This window comes from Sphaerodactylus townsendi, linkage group LG07, assembly GCF_021028975.2.
Source record: "Sphaerodactylus townsendi isolate TG3544 linkage group LG07, MPM_Stown_v2.3, whole genome shotgun sequence".
NCBI classification, from domain to species: domain Eukaryota; kingdom Metazoa; phylum Chordata; class Lepidosauria; order Squamata; family Sphaerodactylidae; genus Sphaerodactylus; species Sphaerodactylus townsendi.
Window position 1 is genome coordinate 36,639,858 of NC_059431.1, and position 25,258 is coordinate 36,665,115.

At 40.5% G+C, this 25,258-nt stretch overlaps 1 protein-coding gene across 5 annotated transcripts in view; it reads left to right on the forward strand.

Annotated features, from left to right (window-relative positions):
• The first annotated feature begins 1,754 nt into the window (after window positions 1-1,754).
• Window positions 1,755-25,258, forward strand: part of POC5 (POC5 centriolar protein) — a 34,501-nt gene continuing 10,997 nt past the window's right edge. The window contains exons 1-9 of one of the 5 annotated variants that reach the window (XM_048504699.1): window positions 1,755-1,856; window positions 4,760-4,860; window positions 10,555-10,657; window positions 15,933-16,043; window positions 17,850-18,043; window positions 20,247-20,423; window positions 23,067-23,183; window positions 24,190-24,369; window positions 24,694-24,856. In XM_048504699.1, coding sequence (XP_048360656.1) covers window positions 4,777-4,860; window positions 10,555-10,657; window positions 15,933-16,043; window positions 17,850-18,043; window positions 20,247-20,423; window positions 23,067-23,183; window positions 24,190-24,369; window positions 24,694-24,856 — 1,129 coding nt within the window. In that variant the 5' untranslated portion in view covers window positions 1,755-1,856; window positions 4,760-4,776. The other 4 variants (XM_048504700.1, XM_048504701.1, XM_048504702.1 and 1 more) reach the window with 4 other exon arrangements.

Below are 25,258 nucleotides of genomic sequence, written 5' to 3' on the forward strand. Positions count from 1 at the left end.
AAACTTAATTAAAAATAAGTAGCACAATTGGATGGGAATTTAGTTGTTGGAACAGATGCGCCCTGTGTGAGCTGAAGCCCGAACAGTAACCTTGTTTGATAAGAATATAACAGTTTACATGTTAGATCATATTAATCAATGGTTCATCTACCTCTGTGGTCTAACTGCTTCCAGATGCCTCCACAAAATGCAGACTGCGTTTACAAAGCAAAAACACAAAAAGCCGGAAGTATTTTTGTAGGAATTATTAGGGTGTGCTTTACTCCTTGCAAAGATCACCTACTTTAAAAACAATACATTTCCTCCTCAACCACTCTATATTCAGCAAGGACATATAGAGATAGCCTGGAGACAAGTAGATGAACAGAGGCAACATGAGCAGATGAAGAAGAGTTGGTTTTTATACCTCTTTAAGGAGTCTCAACGTTACTTACAATCACCTTCCCTTACAATATTCACAGAAACAAATGCAAAAGTTAATGTTCTAAAGAGAACCCTAAATTATTTTTACTTCACATGAAGTTTTCTCAATAGCAAAGGTACGTAAGCTAAAAAATGCTAAGGAATTTATATTTGCTAAACTGAAATAAGTTTGTCGGAATGTTGCCTAAGGAAAGTTCAATGGCATCTGTTAGCCCTGTTGTAAATTCTCAGTGTAAAGCTACCAAGTTTCAAGATATGGACATATGGGCATAAAATGGTTTATGCTCTAGAAATATACAAAGCCTGCACAGATGACTATTTCACTATACATTGATCGGGGTGTGAAAAAAATTATTTTTATTAAACAAACTCACTCTTTGTTGGAATGATACAAATGATCTACAGAAATATTTTCCCCCTTCATTTTTATTTGACATTTGCAGGGCTTATTCTAATGTCAATAACAGATTTCAAGCTCCTCAGTGCATCCCTGGCTCAAATTAAAACCAGCTGCTACTTCACTCCCTTCATACCTAATCAAGCAATTTCTCAAGTTAAAAATGATAAACTGTAAAAGTTAAAAAAGGTTTTAAAAGGGGGATTTGGCAAAAATGAATATACTAGGATTCCGCAAGCTTTGGGTAATACCTTTTCTCTGAAAAGGTAAAGCAGAAAGTGAGGCAATTTTTTCTAAGGGAGACCTCCTATATCTGTAAGGAAACAATCTATATCTGTTTACAAACTCCTTCCCTTCCTGTCCCCCCAACGGACACTTTGTGAGATAGATGGGACTGATAAGAGTTCTGAGAGAACTGTGACTAGCCCAATATCACCCAGCAGGAATGTAGAAGAAGGGAGATAAATCTGGTTCTCCAGGCAAGAGTTCACGACTAGCATTATTAACTTTTCTAACATCTTCTCGCAAAGGAATAAAACATGTAAATAATGTCGAATAAATAAACCTAAAACCAGGCGAGTGTCAGTAAAAAGAACCACGCCCCCTTGACTCTTCCACACGGCTAAAAAACCTTCTCACTTCGCCCACCTAACAACCCTCCACTCCCTCTCGCGACCTCGCCCTAACTGCCTGTTAGCTACCCGCCTCACAGGCCCGGCTAGCATCAACCGACCAATCAGCACGCGGAGCCGAGAACACCCTCTTACGTCGAACCCCGGCACTGTTAGACCTTAACAAAAACCCTTAACCAAACTCTGCGAATTTCTTGGCTTTCCATTGGATCTCGTCATCGACCAAGTCCCGCCTCTAAATGATTAAAGCGGCCTGCTGATTGGTAGCTAAGCAAATGGAAACGATTGCCCTGTCAGCGTGTGTTTAACAAAAAGAGGGAGACCAATCGTGTCAGTTTTTTTATTTCGGCTCCGGTGGTTTGAAACTGCCAGGGTTTTTGGATTTTTTTGCGAAGAGAGAAGAGGTGAGTTTAAAGTGAGGAGTTAGGGCTGCTTCCAGTATGGGGTATGTGCGTGCGTGTACGTCTATTTCTGTTTGCGGGTGAGGAGCAGGCTGAAGAGGTTGGTTGCTGGAAGACAGCCCTGCGGGAGGCTTGTTTTGCCGTCTCCTTGGCTGCCAGGTTAAATGCAACCTGTTGAAACTCGCAGGATGCACCCCACACTTTGTGCTTGCCACTCAGGTCTGCTGATGGCATTTCCGTCATTGATTTTCTCGATGCAATTCAGTGTCCTCCTAATTGCGCTTTGTTGATGCAATTGACTCGTGGTGTTTGTTTGGGGAGGCTGCTTTTTTTGTTCGTGTATCTCCATAAACCAGTGTCCGAGAAATCAATAGAGGCAGTGTAGGCGGAAGGAACAACTTAGGAGGGTAGGCAGATTGCTTTTGGTTTGAGGATAAGTCTCAAGGAACCCACGTTCACAATACGCGCACACATGTGTGGTATCTAAAAGTGTGTTTGTCAGTTCTGTAATCCTATTGCACAGTAATCCCTAATCTTCCTCTCGCACTCCTGTTGCCTATGCATTCATCAGGGACGTGTACATTGCGCTACCCTTCTCCATTTTATTGTCACCACTCTCGTGGAATGAATTAGGCTACGCAAGGTCACTGCAATATAAGTGGTTAGGACTGGCAGACTTTAATCCGGAGAACAGTGTTAGATTCCCCACACCTGCAAGTTAAGTCAGCTGGGTGATCTTGGGCCAGTCACAGTTCTCTCAGAACTTTTTGCCTATGTAAAGTCAGGCAATGGGAAGCCACCTGTGAACATCTCTTGCCTTGAAAACTCTACAGGGTCAGTTGTGACTTGATGGTGCACACACACAAAGTCACCCAGCAAGCTTCCATAGCTGAGTGGTGATGTAAACAGGTTTCCCAGATTCTAGCTCAGCATCCTAACACACTGTCTGCCATATAAATTACTGTACATCCCTCTGGTTATGTTAGAAAAAATTCATGCTTACTCATGTGCCCTAATATTAACAGCACTAGCACGTTGGCTCAGCTTCTTAAAGTTCTCTACCTTTCCTAAGCCTAGTCTCTTGCTACGTCTTTTCTTTACCTATAAACTGAGTGGTGGTTTTAAGGAAGCTACTCTCTCAGGTTCAGTTCCTTATATGAAATATGGAATTACTGTATTGAGCTATTGTGCAGAATTATTCATGTTTGTGAATGATTTGCAGACACTAAGGTGGTTTAATTTATTGCTACTGTTATTATTGTTACATGTACATGTTCCTGAAACACGTACCTGTGTCTGTGGTTGAAGACATACATTTCTGCAATGATTTTTGCTGAATGGCTCACTGCTATTTAGCTGGAATAGTAAACTAAACTGTGTTTTCATGTTTTACATATTTGTTGCGTGACACTGGTAGAAAGATGTGTTAAGAATTATGCTGTTTATGTTTGCATTTTTTATTTTTGCATTCTTGTCTTTTTTCTGTTTTTTTGTCTGTTGATCTTCGCTTTTTGTAGTGTCATGCAAAAGAGATCAGATCAATGTCTACCCAAATCTGAATACCTATCCCAGAAAGTTTTAAGGGTTTGGAGTCATTTTATTGGGAGTGATTTTGTTAAGCATTAATATTCATTTAATGTTTTAGGATTTTATCCATACTAAATTCTTGCTGTGTAATGCATTAAGTTCAAAATGGGGTATACATTATGTGAATCCCATATGTTAATAAGCTTTCTGCTTTACCCATGAGAATGATCATAATTGTGTTTTGAATAGTTGATTTTATTTTTTAAAATTGGGTTTTTTGTATGCAACAAAGGAAATCTTGTTCGTGCTCACTTTAAATCCCGCTGGAAAAGGTGAGGTTTATTTCTGAACATAAGATCAGCTTGCTAGATAGAACAAAACAAGATAGCTTGGAATATTCACTTGTAATCCTGAAGTGCATGCAGCCTAAAGAGCTTTTTAAGGTCCCCAAGATAGGGACATGAGAGAAGAAACAAAATCTGTGAACTATAAATTGCTGCCAGATTTGTTTATTCCAACACAGCTCTCTAATACAAGTAGAAAGGCAACTTATGTTCTATTTGTTTAACCTTGGAAATCTTATATTTATCAAAAATCGGGATAGAGATGTCTTAGTTAAATATATTTCAGGATAGTATGAAGAGCAGACTAATATTCTGCTTCCTACTCAGTTAACATACCAGTAGTATTTATTTGCTTTATTTATATCCCACCTTTCTCACTGAATCTCAAGGCGAGTTACAGAATAAGGGCAATGTGCTCCTATAGTGTAAGTTGTCCAATGAACATTGCAATAGTACAGAATTAAAAGGCAGTGAGAACAACCATCTGCCTCAGGCAGGGTATTCTATAAACCATGTAGTAACTAGTATTACTAGATTAGAAGACAATGCAGTAAGAGCAGAAAAATGCCTAGCATATACAACAATTCTAGTTCCCGTACAGGTGTTCTCCTGGACTATTCCGATCACCTAGAGTTCTAATCTCTTCATTAAAATGCCCTTTTCAACATTTCTGTATTGCTCACTCTGTGGAAAGATAGAGCATATAGGTCTTCCTGACCTCCTTGGGCAGATCATTTCCAAAAGTGGGAGCCACCCCAGGGAGTGCATGTAAATAAGCAGTTGCTGGTTTTGCGCATTTGAATGGAGTTTAGTGACACACCGGGGCGGCGGGGGGGGGGGGGATGGTGGGAAAGGTGGTCCTGCTGGTATGTGGGTGCAATACTGAACTGTAGCTGTTCACTGAAAATTTTGGGCTGCTTAGGAATGTGCTCTAATTTGAACATTACTGGATATTTTGCAGTGTATAGCACCAGTGGAATTTTGGGGGCAGTCACAAAAACTGTGTTTGAGTTTACCTTCTGGAATTTGTTATAGGACTGTGTTAATGCGGAATGTCATCATCTGAGGAGAGAAACACAAGTCCTGTTTTGCCAAAAGACTCTGACCGAGGCAGTTCTGTCTCTTCAGATCTTCAGGTAGGTGCGAAATAGCCTCTCTTGAACTCACATAGTGTTTTGTGACTGTGCATTTGTGACCGTGCATTTTTATAGGTCTTATATGGCTTTTTAACGTAAATTCAAAAAAATAGTAGAAAGTTAGACAAAATATGAAAGAAGTTGCGTGTACTTTGCATTTTTTTTACAAAAATATGTAGCATGCAGACATTTCATATTGGTGACACTCTGGTGTTCAAAATTTATTTTTCTGCTACTGATCTTTCTTGTGTAATGGTTAAAGTTTTGGACAAGGATCTGGGAAAGCCAGGTTCGCATCCCCACTATGCTGAGGAAATTTGCTGGGTGACCCTGGGCCAGTCACACACTCTCAGCCACAACCTTGGCAAGTATTTGGATGGAAGATCTCCAAGGAATACCAGACTCCTGACATGGAGGCTTGCAATGGCAAATCACCTCAGAAAGTCTCTTGCCTTGAAAACACTATGGGGTCGCCATGAATCAGCTGTGATTTGACAGCAAAAAAACCCAACAGCATATTAATTGTGGTAGCCTAAGAAAAGATTGGAGGTGAACATCTGGTGGCTGTTCTGCATGTGCTTGAGCAAAGCATTCTGTTGGGAGTTTTGCACGTGCATGTGTTTGTATGCTCACTGAAGGAGGGAAAAGGCCTGTTCCAACAGTTACTATCCAGGCCCAAGGATGTACAGTTTTAATGTTTAGATGCGCTCCCCCCTCCCCAATTGGTTCTTGGTTCCTTGCCAAGTAAGAGAAAGCCGGAACTGAAATATTACAGTGGACAAAGGTGGTGATATATTGGGATGGGGGGAGAGGTTGGTAAAGTTGATGTTGTATCTGTGCAGTCTGATGTATATTACATCATTGCCTCCTCCACCCATACTATTGTAGCTTGCACTTGGAAAGCTAGATGGGAATGTGGAAAGGAGTTCAGGGTCCAGTCCTCGGACAAGAGTGAACAGTTAACCGATAATTTTGCCTTCAAGGTGTGCATCCATTACTCTCCCTGCTATCCATCTCTGTTACTCATATACCTGGCCTAGTTTGGCTTTGCCCTACCAGGTCCTGTGTAAAGGTGAAATGTCTGAGCATGAGATGGGACTCCTTCCTTCACTCTACCTTATCCCCTGTTTATTGTCTTGCTGTCCAGCCTGTTGCAAGAGTAGCCACAGTGGAATTATGACTGCCTCCAGCACTACAGGTTAGTGAAAGAGAATGAGGGTTGGCATATGTGTATCTGTGGGCTGAAGTGTGTTTGATCATGAGAATACTTCAGTAGGACAGTGAGAGGGAGACCGTGAATTTCCAGCCTGTTCCCATGGGAGGATACATGAGAGAGTGTTTGTTCAGGGAAGGGGTGCAAAAGGCTGTCTGTAAATTCTCAAGTGGCTCATAAGCATGTTAAATCCCCTGTGAATGTGCCTAGTGCTGCCACCTTAGAGTCGCAGCCTTACATTTTTGCTGCGGCTATTACTTTGTATCTGAGGTAGTCTTGGGAGAAGAGAATAGACAGGTTCACTGGTTGTCACTGCTTTGGGCCCAACACATGTCAGGTCATGGGAGTGTGACTTATAGTCATACATCAGGGGAACTCATCTTAAACAGTGCTTGTTTGCTCTGTACTATGAAACTGTCGGGGAGGGAAGGCAATGAGAAAGGACTTCTGGTTTCCTTCCTGCCTGATTTTTATCAGTGGAAATGGCAGCAGTGAAAGAGTGCGTACTTTTTCTCCGGCTCCTTGTATCTTTCCGAAGTCATGTGAAATCAGAGGCATATTACCACCCGCCCCCGCCCCCCAGCCATTTGTGCTACAACATGAGGGCTTCTATATGTGGATGCTTTTGTTTCATGGCAGGAAACTTGAAAAAAAAACTGCAGCAGCAGACCCTTTTGTAGTTTTTGAGTCCATTTCAAAGGACAGATATATCTTCCAATAGCTGTCAATAGCTATTGGAATTATACAAACACAATCGCTGTGTTTGTAATCTCTAAAAATTAAGAGTTTATAAGCTATAACTCTTAGGTTCTTAAATGGAGAGAGGCCAGCCTAGCAGAGATGTGAAGGAGATAAGGTTCATGGTGATTCATAGACTGCATTAAAGCTCACTTGGATATATTTTTAATATACTACAATTGAGTAAGAGATGGAACGCTTATTAGTTCCAGTGAGTAATTGTGGTATGATTCTATTGGTAAGCATACAGTTTGTTCATACAAAGGACTTAATATTGTGTTTTATGTATTTTGCATTTTTTTCAAAAGATGTGGTTGAAATAGGACCAAGCACAAACAAACTTTATTAATCCAGGGGCTACTTCTTCTTTTCTAATAAATAAGTCTTGCTAACACCAAACTAGTTAAAAAAAAACCCTAAGGATTTGTTTTGTTTTTTCCAACTGACTTTTAAATCCTTCAGATTTTGTAAAGATGTTTTGATGCATTAAGTCTTTCCAAAAAACTTGATGGCATTTGAGGTCAAGCATCAGTAATCATTTGTTGAAACTTAAGCAGGCAATTACATTTTCTATTTTTTTTTCATCATTGTATTTAACAAAATAAAACCTCAGTGTCTCTTTGAATATGTATCATCTGTATCTCAAGTCGTTGAAAGACTATGTTTAGGGTTGCACTATACACAACAATTTCATTAAGCTTTATTCCTGTCAAGTTTTAAAAATGGAAAGTTGTATGCTGGAAACATGCTATATAATGAAATGACTGTGATCTTTCTGAACAAACATGGATTGGGAGCGTGGAGTTCTCAGAATGCCTGCTTCAGCCTTTTGCATCCATGCTCAGGCATCTCTGAGGCCCCTTCCGCACATGCAGAATAATACGCTTTCAATCTGCTTTCAGTGCTCTTTGAAGCTGTGCAGAATAGCAAAATCCACTTGCAAACCATTGTGAAACTGGATTGAAAATGCATTATTCTGCATGTGCAGAAGGGGCCTGATAGTCATTGGAAGGAAAAGCTGAAATGTGAATGAAGCATAGTGTAGCCATGGCAGTGAAGGCCAAGCAAAGAATTCAAGATAATGTTTGATCTAGTGCTGATGTCATCAGAAGTCTACATTTCTCTCCTCATAGGGCAAACGAACCTTTAACACATATTTTATTTTCTTAAGCATAGCAGTCAGTGATTCTTCTTATGCTGGTAGAGTGAGATAGGTAAGGTAGTAGTATTTTTAAAAGTATGTTAAGAAGAAACTATATGGATTGTTTTTCTGTTGGTTATAATTTGGTGCAGTATTTAGTTGTCATGGTGTTATTGGTGTATAGGCTCGTGCTTTTGTTTGCGAAGCTCTCATCATCTTGAACGTCCATGAATGTAGACGCTTTTCTTGATCAATAAAGAAAAGAGTTTGTACTTTAGTTGTTAGTAGTGGTTTGGACCCAGCTAAAATTTGTAATTTCCCCATCATGGGGAAATTGCCTGGGTATTTGTGCACACATAATATTGTGTCATGTGTGCGTGTTTAAGTGTAGTTCCTGCAAGCTGACATAGTGGAAACTTGAAGTAATTCAGAGTGTAGTCTTTCTCGCCTTGGCAAGTAAATTACATCCAGAGGACCACAAGTGATTAGGATGATAAAGAACAGAAAGTCCTTATTTACACAAAATTGTCTCATCAGGATTTGGGAGGAGTGAAAAAAAGTGAAGAATGTCTGACATTTTGGGCATTATCCTGTCGTAATGATTTGGAGAGAAAAAAGTTAAATCACCCAACAACCTAAGTAACTCCCTCAGATGTCAGCTTTGAAGCTTGCTATTGTAAAGCAGTTTATGACTCAGTTTTGTGACAGAGTGCTATGAACAAACCAGTTGAGAATTGATTTTTATAAGCTCATATTTTAAGTTTTATCCTTTTACTTTGAGATCAATGGTTATGTAAAACCGAGCATAAGGGATATGGTACCATACTGCTGGGTTCCATGGTTCACTTTTAGCTGTCTGTTGGGCAAAGCAGGCTTTTGTGTGCATACTAGACACATGGTGGGCCACTGCAAGTAGCAGAGCTGGACTAGATGGACTCTGGTCTGATCCAGCTGGCTTGTTCTTATGAATCATTAAGAACTGACAGCATACAGCATATGTGTCAAACTCATGACCCTCCAGATGGAGGGCTATGAGTTTGACACCTGTGGCGTAGAGTGAATGTTTCTACTTAGAATGCTTCTAAGTTGTCTGGGAGTGGCACCCCCCTCACGCACTTGCTCCAGAGGAGACTGTAGCAGCATAAAGTTTTGCCCAAGCATTACTGGGCCAGACAGTCCAACAAGAGCCTGAGGGGAAAGGAGCAAAGGCAAGACCACACCTGGACATGCACTGGTAGCAGCCTCAGCGCCTGACAACCCCAGCGCAGGCCTCAGATGGGAGATGGTGGTCAGGGTGCAGGGTGTATCTGTACTAGGACCTTCTGTGGCTTGTGCAAGTGGGCAGAGCAGCCCCTTGAACTTGGGGGGGGGGGCTAGGAGAAGGGGAAGCCAGTGATCACCACAGGCCTTCTCCTGAGAAGAGGGCATTGGGGGGATCCAGAGTCAGCCTACCGCCAGTCAAGCCTTTATTTAGGCCAGCCCAGGGAAAGCCAGAAAGAAAAGGACAGACATATGGCATGTTAGGGTGGGAGAGGCTGCTGGTCAGAAAGAGGGGTCAAGGTTGTTGTTAACCCTGTCCTCTCTGAGTTCCAAGACCCTCCTTTAAGGCATGACCGGCAGAAAGGGGGACCTGGAGGATACAGTAAGATAAAGAAGAGCTTTTTTTCTAAATTCTGTGATTTTTGTTCTGTGTTAACTTGCAGTTTTTCCTCCTGTTTTTTTTGGTCAATAAATCGTGGGGATTATATTTTGGTGAATGGGACCAAAGTAGAGCTTGTTCCTGATGCTTTCTTCCTCCACGGTGACAGAAAAACGACCAGCTTCACACTTTTGGATGTATACTCTCCTCTTGGGTGCTGTGTGGTTTCCGGGCTGTATGGCCGTGTTCTAGCAGCATTCTCTCCTGACGTTTCGCCTGCATCTGTGGCTGGCATCTTCAGAGGATCATACTGTCCTCCCTTGCTGCTTCCAGGATACTCTGTCTGAACTTCTGATCTTTTTTCGTGGTCTCCACTCCAACTTCCCCATTCCAAATTCATGCCTTGGCCTTTACTTGGCAGAGGGGACCAGAAATAACCACAGGTCACTTTTTTGCCATTTACAGCATGACCTGGTGGGGTTTTTAAGGCAAGAGACACTCAGAGGTGGTTTGCCACTCTACTCCATGTCACAACCCAGTTGTAGTCTCCCATCCCAATATTAATTAGGGCTGACCCTGCTTAGCTTCCAAGTTGTGACAAAATTGGGCTAGTTCAGGCTGTTCAGGTAAGGGTCACTACAGAGCAAAAAAATGGTGCCCTGAATGCTCAATACCTGCTGAATTAGCTGAAAGAAAAAGGAGGAGATCGTGGGGCCATGCAGAACAAATGGCTTGTGTTAGAACAGTTCAGTTGTTCCCATTCCTGGTAAATACTCCAAAACCCCCTTAAACTTTTTCTGAAGCATAAAATATAACAGTCCTTTGTTCTCTTGGAAGTTTTAAAAAACCTAGTTGTAAATTCAGTTATAATGTATCATATTTAAAATTTACAAGCAAGCAACTTTTTTTTGTTGTTCAGTAGTTTTGACTTGGCGACAAATGTTTGTCATGCTTTAATTTTAGGATGAATATGAAGAGCTGCTTCGTTACGCTGTAGTGACACCAAAGTTTGAGCCGAGTGTATTGCGGCAGTCCAGTCATATAGAGGCGCATCAGAAGGTTCCAGGTAATGTGGGAGAATTTGATGTTTGTTAAGATAAGTGGGTCAGTTTTTATGAAAGGAAGGAAGCCAAGTAAGAGGCAGCCAGAACAGGAAAAGCCATTGCAAGAACAGGGCTTTACCATTGAACATAAAAGTGGGAAACCCATCCCATGCTCTTTTTTAGAGAATGGACTTTCCTGAACACTGTTCACATGAATGAATAAGAATCACTAAGAATCATAGGGTTGGAAGGGACCATACAGCCAAGTTGTCCAACCCCCTTATTGATTCCTAGAGCATCCCTGACAAGTGTTTGTCCAGCCACTGCTTAAAGGTTTTGGAAGTGTAGGGGATCTATACTCTGTTTCACATAAAGATGTTAGATTGTATATTTGTCCACCACAGAACAAAGAATCCCGGACCCCTTCTTTGTTGTAGAATGCTCTGCCTGTGTCCTAGTGCCTACCAAGGCCTGTTCCCTCAAACCATTTGAAAGTAAAAACACATTTTGGCATACATGCTCTTGTATCAAAGTACTATGTTCCATAATGCACAAAATAATGGTTTTGACAAAGGCAGTGCATAAAAATGAAAAGTAATTCTCATATTTGTTCAGGGCTATAATCTAATACAGAAGCATACAATTTGCTCAATTGCTGCACCTCAACTGACTGAACTAACATCTTTTTGAGAAACAGAGTATAGTCATATGATCCATGCCTAGAGCCAAATGGATGCAAATGGTTTTCTGATGTCTCTAGTGATCCTGTTGATGGCTCAGTTGACCTCTGGAATAAGAAAATGACCTAGGCAGTCGACATGATTTCTCTAATATGCTTAAATGTTACAGCCCAAGTAGCCCCTTGGTTTACTGAGGGACAGGGATGATGAACTAACAAGGGAATTAGCTACAGTGACAGTAGAGAAAGTCTCAGGCAAAGTTCAGTTTAAATTGTGCCGTGATGCTGGCAAAGAAGCAACACTTTCCCATCACATTGAGCCTGCACAGTATAGACCAGAAGAGCTGTTCCAGGGTATCAGAGGCCTATTGGGAGGTATACTCTGTCTCAGGGAAAGATGACAGTGTGGTCATGCATGCTGGGATGGAAGTTGCAGCAGCGTGTTTCCACATTTTGAAGTAGTGCAAATTCTCTTTCAGTATTAGAGAATTTTATTTAAGCATCGCCTTTGTCAAAACCATTGTTGTGTGCCAAAGCAAACATCAGACTTTGATAAAAGAGCATCTATGTTGCTCCAGATGGCTAGTAGTAAGACTTGCCTTTCTGCACAGTTGCACTTGCCATTTTCTTCCTTGCAGCACTGAATGGGGAAGAAAAATGGTGGGCAGAATTTTACCTAAAGGCAAGTCTTGCTCCTAGCCATCCGGAGCAATAAATGGTCTTTTATCAAAGCTCAATGTTTGATTCAGCACACAACGATGGTTTTGATGAAGGCAGCGCTTAAATAAAATCCTCTAACAATGAAAGAGAATCTCAAAGGGACGGGGGGAGAGAAACAGAACTCAGCAGGCACTAAGACCCTGCAGAGAATTTCAGCACAGGAAGGTGTAGTAGTTTGACTCACAGATCTCCTTCCATCTTTCCCTGAGACTGAGTATAGACTGCTTGGTCTATACTCTGTGACCATGTTCTTATCACTTTCAAGGTAAAGTTTGTTCCAACTTAGGCTCTGCATCACCAAAGGCAGGATCCAAAAGGTACCAAGGGTGCTGACCTGCCCAATTATTTGGGATCCTTTTCAGTTGAGTCAATCTGAGGATGTGGACAGGATCCTTGGACGTTTGAGGCCCATGACTTGTTTGTACAACTGTTGTCCTTTGTAGTTACTTAACTCTTCTGATCCTAAGAAATCTTTTTGGTGAGAGGCATTGAGTTCCACAGAACTTCTTCTTTTTTAAAATAATTTTTTATTGTATAGTTTGAAATTTCATTACACTTGTACATTCTCCATATGCATTTTTGTTAACATATTCCAAACCATACTTTCCCCTCTTTTTCCCCTCCCCCCAACAATTTTCTATCTCGCTTATTTAAGTAAGCAGCAGTAAGTTCATTCTTTGTACTCTCTTCTCCCATATTTCTTCTTTGTCTCCAGTTTCTTTCATCCAGTCTACGAACTGTGTCCATATCTTTAGAATTTCTCTGTGTTTATCTTGCCATAAATTATTTCTTAGAACTTACTTCTGAGTAGACTCATTTAGGGCTGCCTTTAAAAGGTCTCCCAGTTCTGCCTGAAGAGAGATAGGGAACAATCCTCAGATCCGTGTGCTCATTTCCCCTTCTTCCCCTGCCTCACCATGGACAGGAGGTAAAATAAGTGAAAATGGGGCTATCCTGCTTTTATGGGGGGGTGGGGAGTTTTTTTCAGTTAAATAAAGTTAAATCATTCAGGAAATAACATACCTCTGCATATGTGAATAAGTTTTATGACTGCATACTGAGTGAAGGACAAGCATTGTGTGTGTGGATGGGTGGTGGTGGTAATTTCTCCTTTTGATGTAGAACAACCATGAGTCAGCGTTCCCACATACAGAGAAGCCTTATTCAACCACTGATATGTAAAGTAACAACACTGCTAGGATTCAAATGATGCCAGAACTCTAGAATTTGAAAACAGTTCCAAGAACAATTGCAAGAAGATCGGCTGTTGGGTACTCATTCCCTAACTAGAGATGAACAGTTCTTAAAACTTCAACTCTTTATTTGCTGCGACATTACACTCCCAGTCTATGGGACAAAATTTTTCTCCTCTTTCCACAAGTCTTGTAGAGATTCAGCTACAGAACTGTCATTGTGAAGTGTTGGAGATTATATCAGCTTTTCTGTTACCAAACTGACATTATTCTACCAACTATCTGTTGAGTGAGCCTAGCTTTATTTTTGCCGACAAATATCCATACAGTAGGTGAAATCATTTTTGGCTCTTGTTGAACGGCAGCAAGGAAATTAGGGGACTATTCAGTGAGTAACTTTTGCATGTCTTTAAAAAACCCATTAAAAGCAAGGATTGTGAAATGATACATAACACAGTTTTCATTTGTGTACATGTTTTGATCATCTGTTCAAATTGTTTTTTCCCTTTAAATATGGATTTATGTCCCTCATGTAACAATCCTTCCGCTATCTTCTGCCTTTTTGTGGACCTCGGTAACTGACTTAATTCACAAGCCTGAAAGCACCAGTCTTCAGAATGTGAAGACAAAGATAATGTAACACTCCCTTATCTCAGGATTTTTAAAACTAGAGTTTCACATGTGCTTGTCTCCAAACAGTTGCTCAGACAAAGGATGTGAAAAGCCTTATATGAAGAGTGCAAAATATGTGGACTGGTAGTACAGCAAGTGGAAACAGATGAATATGTTTTCATCATACCTGAGAGTGTAAGATAGGAACTAGGTTGGAATGCTTTGAGGAGTCTTTACGTCAGCATGGAAGTAAATCAGCATGATTTATTCAGTAGTTCAGTTTTTTAGTTATAGACTACCAGTACTCCAGAATTCCTGGAGTATTGTCGAAGGCTTTCACAACTGGAATCAACTGGCTGTTGTGAATTTTCCAAAAAAAAAAGCCCACAACCGCCAATTATTGGAGAGCTAGGGGATCTGGCAATTGGGAAAAATATTCTGTGAACTAGCACTAATAATAGAAATCTGGTTACTAATAAAACGTTTTCCTTTCAAATAACAGATCTGGTGATACAATTGAAAAGAGTTTTCCTGTCTTCTGAGAAAAATTAATTAGAATTGTTGAATCTAGCATTTGGATGCTTTTAACGCTGTTCGGTTAGGTCATTGAGCCTGGAAATTTATCAGACTGTCCCAGTCAGTTGAAGTAAATGTGATCGTGGTAACTCATCTCCAGCTGAGTAATGCTTCTCCCAAAGACACTAGGCTTCCAGACTCGTCTATTGTGTTGAATAAGTTGACTTTCAGCTTTTGTCTTTAAAAGTGTAATGCTAATTTTATTCTGGCTTTTGCAGCTTTTGGTGCTTAGTCTAAAGATTGGCATGTATTTTACTTTCATGGGAAGTAAATGGGAGCGAAATCTCCCATTCACTAAGAAAATGCTTGGAGAGAGAGAGTATCTTCAGTAGCTTGTGATCATAGGGAAAGTGTGTAGAATATTCTACCCCAGTTCAAAGCCTGTATATAACCTAGTTGATTTATAGAACTGCTAAGAATTGCAGCCTGCCCTCAGCTTTCACTAGCATCTTCATCTCACACTCATACTCCTCCCTCATTATGACAGCAGATAATAAAAGTACAGGCAAGGGACCTGCAGTGACTTGCAGGGGAGCATCTCCTTTAACCATCTCACACTTTCCCTTCTTTCCCTTCCCTGGCAACCCATAGCCTGTTCCCTTTTTATGCTTCTTTCTGTTTCTCACCCACCAATCGACCTACTCCAAGTCTTCCTCCCCATCTTTGGCTACACTGAATAATATTTATTTACTTCCTTTATAACCTGCCTTTATTTATTTACTTCCTTTATAACTTCCTTTATAGACTGCCACAGTGGGAACCCAAAGTAGCTTACATCATTCTCCTCTCTTCCGTTTTATCCTCACAATAGTCCTGTGAGGTAGGTTAGACTGATCTGAGAATGCGTGATTGGTCCAAAGTTACCCACTGAGCTTCTACAGCAGAGTGCACATTCGAACTTTGATCTCACTTATCCTATGCTGCAACTGTAGTCACTATACCATGCTAATTTTCATGGAGTGACTGCTGCTGAACAGTGAGTCTTACAAGTCATGTGGCTGCAAGTTGTTTCAGTGGTTGCTGCTAAGCCAGACCTTATGAAGCTTCCCTCAAAAGGCCAAAACAGCCCTGGAAATGGTCTTGCCCCTTTCATCAGCCTTTCCCTTACCAGAACCAAGGCTTGAAAGGCAGCAATACTATTGTGGTTACCTAGCAATGGGCATTCGTTCCTTAAAGCTACAGGCACTTCTTTCATTTTGGAGGGTTTTAACTTGGAGCTTTTGTAAGGTTCATAGAAAAATCTGGCTGTTCATGGCTCAGGTTTTCAGATTTAAGTATCCACAGAAATAGATATTTTGATGATGATATGAGGCCATTCATTTCAGAGCTTATCTTTATCTAACATGCTTTCCTCCACCCTGTTTCTTCTAACTGTCTAGGACAGACTTGGTTCTGGCAAAGGCTACCAGCTGCTTGCCCTAATATAAGGAATTTTGATAAATGGCAGGAGAAATGCAGAATGCTGACCTATTTTACACCAGCCTCTTAAAACTTGGTTATTCCTCATGTTTGAAATAGGGAAAAGTCCAGTAATGGATGAACGTAGGCAAAGAACTGTATCAACAGGCCAGAGGAAGCCAGGAAGAAGTTCTGCTTTTGCAACATCTACTCGGACAACAAGGATAGAAGGTATAACTCTACTGAGGATGGGAACAGAGTGTTAGTTTGTAACTTGATTATCGAAAACCTGAAAAGAGGTTCAGCTTAATTTACAAGTCAGTCCCATTAGGGATTACTTATTCATTTTAGAAATTAATTCCAGTGGCTTAGCGTAGGCTGAGGTTTAATGAGAGAAACACCAGTGACCTTCATGGGCACATGGTAATTTAAGCCCTGGTCTCTCCAATTACAACATTGTAATGCTCCTGATTTTAAATCAGATGTCATGCATATATGGTGTTTGTATAATTGTACATGAAAACTACACTATAAAGAAATATTGGGAGCAGCTGCAAGCAACTGGGAGGAATGGGAAGAAAAGCATCCTTATAGAAACCTCAGTCTAAAGGAATCCTCTAGTAGACACATCTTCTGTGTATATATGTTTTTGTGTAGATATAAACAAAGAAAAAAGCAACTTTTCCCCTCTGTAAGTAGCTCCAAAACACTGTGGAGTATACAGATTTTTCTAACATAGCACAATCTTTAGCACAAGGCCTTACAATTAAATGGAAGAAGACTGTCTTAGTACCCTTTCCCCCTCTGGGAATTGCTGATGAGGATTAAAGGACTAATTTCTTAATGCAACACAGTTTTACATTACATTAACATATAGGGGTAAAATAATTGGCCTTCTAAATTCTCAACTTTTGATTAGTTAGATTTAATAATGTTGTTTGACTAGACAGTGCTACTATTAGATGGATTTCTAATTGGTTGACTGATTGAACTCAAAGAGTGCTATTCAATATTTTTATCAACGACTTGGATGATGGAATAGAGGGCATGCTAATCAAATTTGCAGATGACACCAAATTAGGAAGGGTAACTAATAACCCAGAGGACAGAGTCAAAATTCAAAATGACCTGGACAGATTAGAAAGCTGGGCCACAACAAATAAAATGAATTTCAATAGAGATAAATGTAAGTTACTACACTTAGGCAGAAAAAATGAAACACACAGATATAGGATGGGTGATACCTGGCCTGACAACACTACATGCGAAAGGGATCTGGGAGTCCTAGTAGACCACAAACTGAACATGAGTCAGCAATGTGTTGCGGCGGCCAAGAAAGCCAATGCAATTCTGGGCTCCATCAATAGGAGTATAGTGTCTAGATCCGTGGTGGCGAACCTATGGCACTCCAGATGTTCATGGACTACAATTCCTATCAGCCCCTGCCAGCATGGCCAATTGGTCTAGATCAAGGGATGTAATTATACCTCTCTATTGTGCGTTGGTTAGACTCACCTGGAATATTGTGTACAGTTCTGGGCACCGCATTTCAAGAAGGAAATTGACAAGCTGGAACGGGTCCAGAGGAGGGCAACCAAAATGGTAAAAGGTCCGGAGTCCATGCCCTACGAGGAGAGACTTAGGGAGTTGGGTATGTTTAGTTTGGTGAAGAGAAGGGTAAGAGGTGACATGATAGTCCTGTTTAGATATTTGAAGGGATGTCATGTTGGTGAGGGAGCAAGCTTGTTTTGGGTTTGAGTAATGGTTCAAGGTGAAGGAAAAGAGATTCCACCAAAACATCAGGAAAAACTTCCTGACAGTAAATAAGGGCTATTCGACAGTGGAATGCACTACCTCAGAGTGTGGTGGAGTCTCCTTCTTTGGAGGTTTTTAAACAGAGGCTGGATGGCCATCTGTCAGGAGTGCTTTAATTATGTGTTCCTGCATTGCAGGGGGTTGGACTTGATGGCCCTTGGGGTGTCTTCCAACTCTATGACTCTGTGTCTGAGAGCCAACTTGTTCTTTGTTTTCTTTCAGTTTCGACATCTGTAAAAGAACCTGCTTGTCAGAACATGGAGGGACTTTGTCCAGTCCATTCAGAAGAGACTTCTGGAGAATCATCATCTAGTCAGAGAGAGCTCCAAGAGTCAAATGTTACAGAGTTGAGTCTTTCTGATGAAAGAGTGACCCAAATAGAGAGCATACTTGATCTTTGGAGCGGAAGCCTGAAAGTATGTATGTCTGCTAATTCATAAAAAAACCCTTTGTAATTTTTGTCAAGATCTGTCAGCAGAATGGAACTGGACTATCCTGAGAAACTGTTTTGCTAGACACAAAAAAGCTTTGGTAACAGTCCCGTACTGGTGTGAGAAAGAAGTTTATTTTATGTTTGCTTCTATCAGTGGAGCTTAGTGGTTCTTAAAATATAGCATCAAAGAATTATCCTTGATTGAATGGTGCCTATATTTTAAAAAAATAATATTTTATCTTCACAATTAGTATAATCTTACCACTGATGTTGGCTCAAGGAAGAAAGCGAGATTTTTCACACACCCTGTAGTTAAGCATGTGCTCTAGAACACTTTTTTCTGGTTTTTAAGCAACAAAACAGCTGTAGGAGAGGCAAATTTAGAGTGGAGAAACCCTATGCCTCCCCAGTGGGGATATTAACCCTTTCCCGCTTCTCTTTCTACATTGGTATTACATACAATAGAGCTTTGGGGGGTGGTTACTTCAAAAAATGGTCTCGTCCAGAACATCAACAGCCAATCCTCCCCTGGTTAAGGAATACTGATGTTTGACATCTCGTTAATCATGATGACCTCTTCCTCCAAGTAAGAATGTAGTATTCATCTGCTGAGATTGTTCATTCTATTTAGAAGAGGGCATCCTGCCTCACACTGAATTACAGGGCGGAATGTTCTCTTCCAGTATATTGAGTCAAGACATCTGTGGTCATTATGGGAGAAGGCTGAGTAGGATGACACTCTGAGGCAACTGTACTCTAGGCTCAGGCCTTGATTGTGTTTAAGATTATGATGTATTGAAACACTTCTGGTTCCCCTTTGGTTGCCTGGAACTTATTTAAAGACCCTTTCCTCAGACTTGCCTGTCTTTATTTCTGAATCACCTGAAGTTTTGAGAATGGGTGACGTGAGTTTATGATGAAGAGTTGGTAGTGTGAAAACGCCCCCCGCCCCTTTTCTGGGTCTCGAATTCAGATGCTCTTATAACAATGCTGAGTGTATTCATAATGTAAATTTACTTCCCCTTTTTCTGTATTTGACTGGACACATAAAACGCAAGTAAAGGCAAAACATGTTTATTTAACAGAAAACAACAGGGTATTCAATGGAATAAATGTTAAGTGTGGAGTGTTTCAGTTTATCAGGATAAAGTGACTGTCCAGTGCTACTCAGCAATTACAGCTTTTCTCCTACAAAATTTAATATTTTATAACTGAAGTAAACAAACACTCAAGAGAGATTCTTGCTTTCTTTCCTTTAAAAGTTTACCTCACTTTAGGAGATTTGCTAGAACTAGTTACCAAAATGCAAAGTGTAGGTTTCCCCCTTTCACCGTACCATCTCTGGTTCTCAGAGACTCTCAGATTTGATGCTTCTGGCTTTTAGCAAGGTGCTCATTTATTAAATAAATATAAGCTTTCCCCACTAAGCCTGCTCATCCCAACTTTAAAAAACCCTAATACTTTTAACGAGACCCTCCAAGCCCCTATCTGAGGAAACAAATTCCTCCTTTTTTAAAACTGAAGTTTGTTCACCCCCTCATCCCATAGAGTTCTGTGGGCTTTAACTGACTCACCATCACTTGGATTTGCCTGAAGCTATAATCACAAGGGTTGCTTCTGAGCCCTGGAAGAGACACAAGACTTTTAGGGATGGTTGCCGCATCATCTTGCCATGTCTTTTCTGTCAGAGGGATTGTACGCGTTTTCAATTGTACATAGTTAGCCTCATGCAATTAATTCTTCCATGGGTCAAGTTTGTCCCACTTTGAACTCTGAATAACAGCTGTAAGAGACTCCTGGTTTCTCGTGATTGGATTTTACTGAGCAGGGCTCAGTAAAGCAGAAGAGAATTTGAATGAACTGTTTAAATTTGGCTTGGCACTGTGGAGTGCCGTAAGGTAAAACCTGAATTTGAAGATAATTGTGGTCTTAATACATGAATTCTATATACACACTCTCTTGCTGAAATGTGATGCTTCTTTCCTGTTTTGATTCAACATTCTGTCCTGTCATGGCTGAATTTTCAGTAGACATCTCTTTGTCAGGAGAATGCAGTTCGTTTTAAAAACAGTGATGTTGTACATCAGTATGTGTTTTGGTAAGCTTGATCAGTCACAGATTATCACGTATTGAAAGTATGGACTGATCCTTGTTTCTTCATTAAATCTGTTCCTTTGATTCTCCAGACAAATGTTCTAACTGAACTGAGGAAATGGAAGCTTCATTTTATTGAACATCACAGGCTGGAAATGAGTCAGGAGAGAGAGAAACACGCGGCACATGTGAGGCAACTGACAAATCAGCTGGAGAACCTGAAGGAGCTGCTACATACGTATGAAATTTCAATAGGGAGAAAGGATGAGGTAATGTATTCTGCTGATCAATTGTAGTAACTGCTACAAAAACCATTAGGGCAGAACAGCACATTAAATTTAATTATGTGATTACTTGAAGACGTTTTCCTGCCCAAATGCAGTCACTGGGGCTGATCTTTTTTTTTCCCTTGGGGAAGAAAGGCATGGTGGGAGAAAGGCTTAACTCTTTCCTCTTCTACAGTTTTTCTGCTGAAAAACACCAGCCCAGGACCACCTCTGCCTCCACTAAAGAAAAGTTAAGCAAGCTGTTAATTGTTTTCCACTCAAGTGGGAGTAAAGGTGGCTCGGGTGACATTTTAGAGGGAAATGGAATGAAATGATTTAACTCCCTCTTCCTTGCTCCCCTTTGAGAAAAGCTACCCTAGTGCAGTATCTGGAAGAGAAAATAAAATCTTTTGAATGATTGTGGATCTTAAATGGAATGTGCAGTTCCAACTTTATTTAAAACTAACTGCATCTGACAATTGTCTCCGCTGGTTCCCCCCCCCCCCCCCTTACAATAAATCTGCAGCTAAGAACTAATGGTCTTTGCAGCTTATTGGTAACTTAAAACTTGCCTCCTAAATGGAACTTAGACCTGAGGTCTGGCATGATGCCTCCTCTGAAAGGGAGCTGCAGGAAGTAAATATGAGAATTGCCTATTTTTTATGTAGTTTCCTCTATTAGCTTGGCCCATTTCAATTTAATGCCCTCTATGCTCCTTAAAGGCAGATACCAACGGATAGATAAACAAAAGAGGCTATGCCCATGCAACTCAGGCCAAGTAGAGACACTGGAGCACACTCTGTTTCATTGTGCAAGATTTGCCAAGATCAGGATGACCCAACCCATCATTGCTTCACTTCTATACAATCATTTAACTGATGCTCTTAGGATTCCTTTAATCTTAGATAATCTCGATCCTTACTTCTGCGAAAGCGTAGCAAAATATATTTTAAAGATTATAGACGCAACGCTAGATGGATACTAAGCACTAGATTGCTATCATCATAACAACAACAATGCTGCTGACATTAACTATTTGCTACTGGCACACAGTGCCTACCTCTGCCAGCAACCTTTGGGTTCACAGTCACGGTCACGGTCACCCAAAGTCAAATGTGGGTGATTCATTGAGGGGATGTCAGTGAGTTTCCTGTTATTGATTGCTAGGATGGAGTGAGTGACAACTGGAAGGCTGTGGCAACCTATGGGAGTCAAATCAATTGTTTGCCCATTTCCTCGCCCCCTATCCCTTGTTCTGTGTTAGGTGCCACTCTAACAAACTCTGTGTTTTATAGTGGAGTGTTGATATTGTATGCTGTTATGATGCCTGGGCTCTGTTGGTGGGTTTTCAGTCAGGTCTGTGGAGTGGTGTATAGGAATGGCACTTTTGATGAGTCCATTTGGACTATTGATGAGACTCTGAATGGCTGCTGTAACTATCTGTCTTTTATGGACAATTGTTTTATTGTATTTATTGTTTTATTGTATTTATTGTATTTTGGAATGCCAATAAAGGCTATCATATATACATGTATATATTAGCTGTCTTTGAAATCATCAGAGAACTACCCAGAATCTATCTGGGAGGGAGTGTTGCATATTGTTTCTTGAAGCTTCCCCCTTTTCCCATCCCCGGACATATATTGTCACAATCAGATTTTTTTTTAGCCAAGTCAGCTTTGGGAAAGGAAATAGAATGAATCAGTCTCCTTTCAACATTAGCACTCAGGTTTGCTGATTGCTATATAAGGTAGTTGTGATTTTCTCCCGCAGAAACAGAAGAGTTGGATTTATATCCCTCCTTTCTCTCTTAAAGGAGACTCAAAGGGGCTTACAAAATCCTTGCCCCTCCCTCCTCACAACAAACACCCTGTGAGGTAGGTGGAGCTGAGAGAGCTCTGAAGAACTGTGACTCGCCCAAGGTCACCCAGCTGGCCCCCAGCTGGTCCCCAGATAAGCCTCCACAGCTCCGGCGGCAGAGCAGGGAATCAAACCCGATTCCTCCAGATCAGAGTACATCTTCTCTTAACCACTACCCGACTAATTGCACACAGCCCTTGCACTAAATCAGCTTGACCATATCCCATCTTTATTTCCCCTTTCACAGAATAGTAACATGCATTTCAGAAAACCCTGCCACAATAATTACATTGTTTGGATCAAATCATATCACACATCCAAACTGGACTGTCTCAATGCAGTATTTTGATGCATGTAGCAACAGTGATTGGACTTCTCACAGTAGCTTTCCTGAATGCCATGCTATTGTGTGGCAGGATCTAGCTCATCTCAACTGCCAAGCACTGATTTTTGCTTTTTTGTGGTTTCTTTATATAGATGGAAAAAAATCTTCAGGAGAAAAAACAGAGGTGAAATAGAAAAAAACAGAGGGAAACATTCTTTCTGAATGTTTCTGGGGTTTTCCCCCCTCAGGCCTTCACACTTGTATTTGTTCATGATTTGCAATCCTGATTTAATACAAATATTGCATTTGAAGATGAATAATTTATTCTCCTGATTAATTTCATATAGCTTATCACTTTCATTTTCCAACTACTAATGAATTTCAGTGATTCTTTTAAAAATTGTAGTGATCACGTGTAATTCATGCATTTGCCAAACAGAATGATATTTCTACTTCTTTAGGTCATTGCCAGTTTGACGCATGCAATTGAGAAACAAAAGGACAGGATAGAATTAATGAAGAAATTCACCAAGTGGCGCCTTCAGCATTTCATGAGTAAACAAGAGTCCAGACAGGAGGTAAATACGGGTATTTTAATTAAACTTAGAATAGAAAGAACAACTGCATTTCTATTTTCTTAATTTTATTTTAACTCTTGCAACCACAGGCTTGAGCATCAGAATTGAACATTAACATCGGTAACATATACAAACATAAATTGAACATTCACCTCATTGTTTTATACAAATATATCCATCTCAGTGACCAAAAAATATTTGGCCTAACAGATGGCAAACATCCCTGTCCCAGTCTGATCTGTTTGCTAAATATAATTACATATAGAAGAAATGTTGCAACAGCCAATGTAGTTTGACAATCTCTTCATTCCAGAAGGATCTGCAGATGGGTCAGAAAACCAGCCAGATCTTTTTAAAAAGGAGAGAGGAACAAAATTCTGTATTTATAAAACTTTGGCCAGTCCAGTGAACAGTGGAGCAAAACTTCAGTATTGTATGGATCACAACTGTAGAATCTGTTGGAGAAAGGGATCATGCAGTTCTGCTGTCAGAATAGCATTTAAATGAACTAGCATAAAAGCTTGATGATATTTGGGAACCATCAATAAATCTACATACTCTGGACATCCGTTAAGGTATGGCAGCTCCAAATCTGAAGATGAGCAAAGTCTGTGAGCCCTTGTTCCAGCACTGAACTCTTCTGGGGCAAATTAGATTTGTTCTTTTCATAAAGGTCATGCTTGGACTGTCAGTGTTGGGGGAATCCCCATCCACATCAATCAAGAAGTTTAAAACAAAAAACCACAACTTTAATTGACCAAGTCATGAGTTTCAAGATGTTCATAGCACACATGCTGCATTGCTCTAGATCTTAGGAAAAACAGGAGTATGCTCCTATATTCTTAATTCTGCCACTTCATCGTGCATTCTGCAATATAACCAAGTCAACTGTACTATATAACCAAGTCAAATGTTTACGTCTTGTTAACAGAAAGATATTTAATATCTTCAGCAGCCGTTTCCAGGGTGCAAGAAACTCAGTCCTCACAATGGTCATGTATTTCAGGTATTTGCAGATAAGTTGGCTAATCGGCTTTATGAAAAAGGTTTGTTGAAGAAAGCCTGGGGAATTTGGCGCTCTTCTAGCCATGCAAAGTGGAAAGAGACCGTGGAAAGGGCCTGCCAATCTGACGCTGAAACTGTATGTGTTGAGCTGTCCAATGGCTATGAAGCTAAAATTCAGGAGGTAAGGAGGTTTCCAAAGGAATGAAGTTTTGATAAATACTTCAGAACAGGCATTTCCTTCCACTAGAGCAAGAAATAGTGTCCAGTCCCTCTGCATGAATATTATGTTATAGTCCAGACTTGCTTCTGATAAAAGTGGAATGGTTAGTTCCAATACCAGCCTAGTCTCAAATCATTTGACGGTACACTTGAATTTAGTTAGGGATGCCAGAAATAACACTAAATCGTATTACTTTTCAAAAGAGGACAGTAAATATAAAGAATATTGTTATGTGCTGGGTACTCGGCCCTCATTAATGTGGAAGTGTTCTTATTTCCTTGGTAGTTAAATGCTGCATTGGAGGAAGCAAGAAGTAAGCTCCTAGAAATGCAGAACAAAAGGCAGGAGTATGAAGATGCCATGAAGAAGGCCTTCATGCGTGGCGTCTGCGCGCTGAATCTAGAAGCAATGACCATATTTCAGGGCAAGGAGATCAAGTTGGACCATGGTTAGTATTACGCAGAATAGCGAATAGGACCAGCCAACAGCTTGTCAATATCGATTGGCTTGGTTATGTGGCACTTTTTAAAAAGTATTTTGGCCATAGAAGTCATTTGTTCAGACAAGCTGGTGGGAGAACCAACATGAGTCCTATCATTGTCCCCCTTTCAGTGATTTTAATAGGAGGAAAGCTGCAATAAGGAGTGTGATGCTTGCAGGATCTCCACTTGAATCTTAGATGAGGCCATGGATGTGCAAACACTCCACCACAGAACTGACTCGCCAATAAAATGATTGCATGATACCCGTCCATGTTTCTTTTCCTTTTTTAATCAATGCCATCAATTGATTCTTGCATTTTTTAAATTTTTAAGAGTTTTTCATAACAATATAAAAACTGCTACACAAC